The 3,376-nt window shown below is 39.5% G+C and overlaps 1 protein-coding gene across 1 annotated transcript in view; it reads left to right on the top strand.

The window, feature by feature from the left end:
* Window positions 1–3,376, top strand: part of Ghitm (growth hormone inducible transmembrane protein) — a 16,272-nt gene that overhangs the window by 2,877 nt on the left and 10,019 nt on the right. The window contains exons 2-4 of the mRNA XM_013032068.1: window positions 3–94; window positions 1,812–1,911; window positions 3,282–3,374. Of these exons, the coding sequence (XP_012887522.1) occupies window positions 3–94; window positions 1,812–1,911; window positions 3,282–3,374 (285 nt within the window). The remainder of the gene's footprint in view (window positions 1–2; window positions 95–1,811; window positions 1,912–3,281; window positions 3,375–3,376) is intronic.

The raw sequence follows: 3,376 nt of genomic DNA, 5'->3' as shown, positions 1-3,376 counted from the left end.
ACCTTCCAAGGTTTTCCACCCAGCTATCACCAAGGCCTCCCCCGTTGTGAAGAATTCCATCACAAAGAATCAATGGCTCTTAACACCCAGCAGGGTAAACAAATATGTTTATATTGTCTATTTTTCTCTCTGCTCCTGGTTTTGTAGAACTGGTTTGGAATTCGGGTTTGGGATGGGTTTTTGTTTTGTTTTTTGGAGGTGGGGTTGTATTTATTTGTTGCCTGTCCTTGGGCTTGAACTCAGGGCCTAGGTGCTGTCCTTGAGCTTTTTTGCTCAAGGCTAGTGCTCTACTACTTAAGTCACAGCTCTACTTCCAGTTTTTTGGTGGTTAATAGAAGTTCAGAGTCTTACGGATTTTCCTGCCCTCTGTTAAAATGGAGGAGAAAGGAAGGACACAGGCCAGACTCAATCTTCTATAGGCTAGAACTGTTCATTGAGGAACAAGAGGGGCATGCCTTCCAGCAGCTTGGAAACTGTGTCAGAGGGGTGGGGTTGGAGTTTAGGCTTTTATGGAATCTGAGTAAGGAGACAAGTTGAGTTTAGTGTGAGGGGAGGGGGTGACTGCAGAGGTAAGGCAGAGAATAAGGTATTTCTTATCTAATGTCTCAAACTTTTTAAATTTTCAAACAGCTCTATATTTGTCTTGCCTAGGCAGTTTGCCCTTCACAGGGTCCAGTTCTCAGTCTGCCAACCACTTACCCTTTCCAAGCCTCACAGCTCAACATCAGAGCCTTGCAGTCTAGGCCCACAATGAAATGTTTACAGCCAGGCTCAGGTTGGATTGCCTTGCCTGTGTCAGGCATTCTATGCCTATCTTTGTTGGCTTCCTGACGTCTTTATATACCTGGGAAAATAGGGTGGGAATCAGTCCTTCATATTCCAACTTTAGATACATAAAAAGATTGGACCAAGAGGGGAGAGGTAAGTCTTTCACCCTCAGTCCTCAGATTGTTACCTTGTAAGTAACTAGGATTATAGGCATGAACCACTGGTACCCAGCTCCGTTTTTTGTTCCTAGCAGAATATAATGACGCTCATTTCTGCCTCTATCACATATGAAAGAAAAAAGGTTCTATAACTTTATTTACCGATCTTGTAATTGAGAGTAAATAGCAAGGTCTTGAGAATTAAGTGGTATAACAAAAGACCCTGCATAAGTCTATACTCAGCTGCTTAAAAGCCCACACTTAGCACCATTTGGTCAGTAGCTTAATTTTTGTTGTTGCTTTTGTTAATTATCTTTTTCAAATTGCTATTAAAAAGGTAATGTACAGAGAGGTTACAGTTATATAAGTAAAGAGTACATTTATTTTGGGACAGTGTCACCCCTTCCCTGGGTCTCTCCCCGTCTACCCGCTCCCATCCCTACCCACAAGAGTATCTCACTAACTTTCCTGCCCAGGCTGGCCTCAGATCTCAGGAGTCAACAGCGCCTAGTAAAACTCATTTTCTTTTTACCGCAAGCCATTTTTCTATTACTGTCTTTGAGTCAGAATTTTACTGTGTTATCCAGGCTAGCCTCATCTTCCCCAGTGTTGGGATTATAAGCTTGTAACTCCATGTCCAACTAACAGATTTCTCCTCAACATTCCAATAAGTAGGAGTATATGTTTTAAGTATATAGTAATTAAGAAGGACATAAAGTAGCTAGGAAGAAATGACTTTTTTTTAATCAACTGCCCCACTGTTTAAAACAAAACATGAAGCAACCATGCTTCTCTGACTTGTTCAGGAGAGAGAACTTGCTTAAGACCATTCACCAGATGACAGAATGTAGCCTGTGTTTTTTGACTGCATTTTTTTATAATCAGGAATATGCCACCAAGACAAGAATTGGGATGCGCCGAGGGAAAACCACCCAAGAGCTCAAAGAAGCGGCATTCGAGCCATCAATGGAAAAAGTATATAAAAGTAAGTGGCAGTAATTAGATTTTAAATTGATGTTTGTGGAAATGTTATAAGAGGCCTATAACAGCCTCTTACAAATATATGCAAAACTTAATAATTTGTCCATTTTCTGGAAAGAATGGTCCCATTACTGTTCTCAGGAAGGTGATTACCTAAAAAAAAGTTGCACTAGGTTCCCAAATTTTCAATTACAGATTTGATTTCACCATTTTTAGGGGGAGAAGGAGGAAAGGAGATTAATATGCCATAATCTAAAAGTCATAGCCTATTCATTTAAGTTGTATAGAATCTCTATTCAAGTATGTAATGTTTATGTGTTTCTCAGCTCAGAAATCACTAAAATGTAAATAAATATTATTGTAATCCTAGTCATCTGAGAAACTTCCTCAAACTGCCCATTAGGGCCTTTCATAAGGACTTTACCTTAATGAACTCTTTCTGATTCCATTTAGATTTCAGTTTTGCAAGTTCAGAAACTAGTAATCTTCTGAAATCTTAATTTTTAAATACCATTATTCCTTAGTAGTCTTGGACACGGTCAGCATATTAAAGTGGGGGAGAGCCTTAATCAGTATCCCTCAGCATATTTCTTTCTGATTAGTTCAATCGTACAGAACAAATCATGAGTACACTAACATTCTCAGTGAACAAATATAGATTGAAGGGAGTAAGATGTTTCTTAGTAAAGCATCTACCTTCCTCTATCAAAATAGAGTTGCTAAATTGCCACTCTCTAAAACAAGCACTTCTCCCTTGAGTCCCTTGACAAACTACAGTTTGTCTTTAGTTTTCTTCTCTTTTGGCTGCTCTTAAAGCTTCTTAATAACCACTTTAAACACAGGATGGAATGACTATTGAGCACTCATTTTCTACTTTGTTTCTCATTTTTTTGAGATAGGTCTTACTGGATAGCTCAGACTGATCTCAAACTTATAATCCTCCTGTCTCAGCCTCTGTACTACGGGGATTTCATTTTCTTTTGTTTAGTTTGATTTTATTTTTGCTTTTTGTAGACAAGGTCTCAGTAACATGGCTGGTCTAGCACTCAAGAGTCCTCCTATCTTAGCCTTCCATGTAGGAGGATGCACTACGGTTCCTAGCTGGTCTTTTCCTTTTATTCATAGTACTAAGGTGTGAACTCAAGCACTCTACCAACTTAAGCCACGTGTATAGCTAGCCCCTTTGTTTTTATTACGCTTTCATTTCAGGGGTGCACTTTACTACTGGTCTCCTAACTTGAAGGACATCTATGTGACTGTTTAAAAAACAAAAAATTATATGATTCAGTCCCCTCATGAATGTTGTGAAAGCCTTATCTGCAGCACTTACAACATGTTACATGGCCTGCCTGCATTTCTTCCCATATTCTGCAGTTGACCAGATGGGAAGGTGGTTCGTTGCTGGAGGGGCTGCTGTTGGTCTTGGCACACTGTGTTACTATGGCTTGGGAATGTCTAATGAGATTGGA

Source organism: Dipodomys ordii, unplaced genomic scaffold (genome assembly GCF_000151885.1).
Source record: "Dipodomys ordii isolate 6190 unplaced genomic scaffold, Dord_2.0 Scaffold148, whole genome shotgun sequence".
In the NCBI taxonomy this organism is placed as follows: Eukaryota; Metazoa; Chordata; class Mammalia; order Rodentia; family Heteromyidae; genus Dipodomys; species Dipodomys ordii.
Note: the sequence above shows the minus strand (reverse complement) of the source record. Positions and strands in the feature narration are given on the sequence as shown.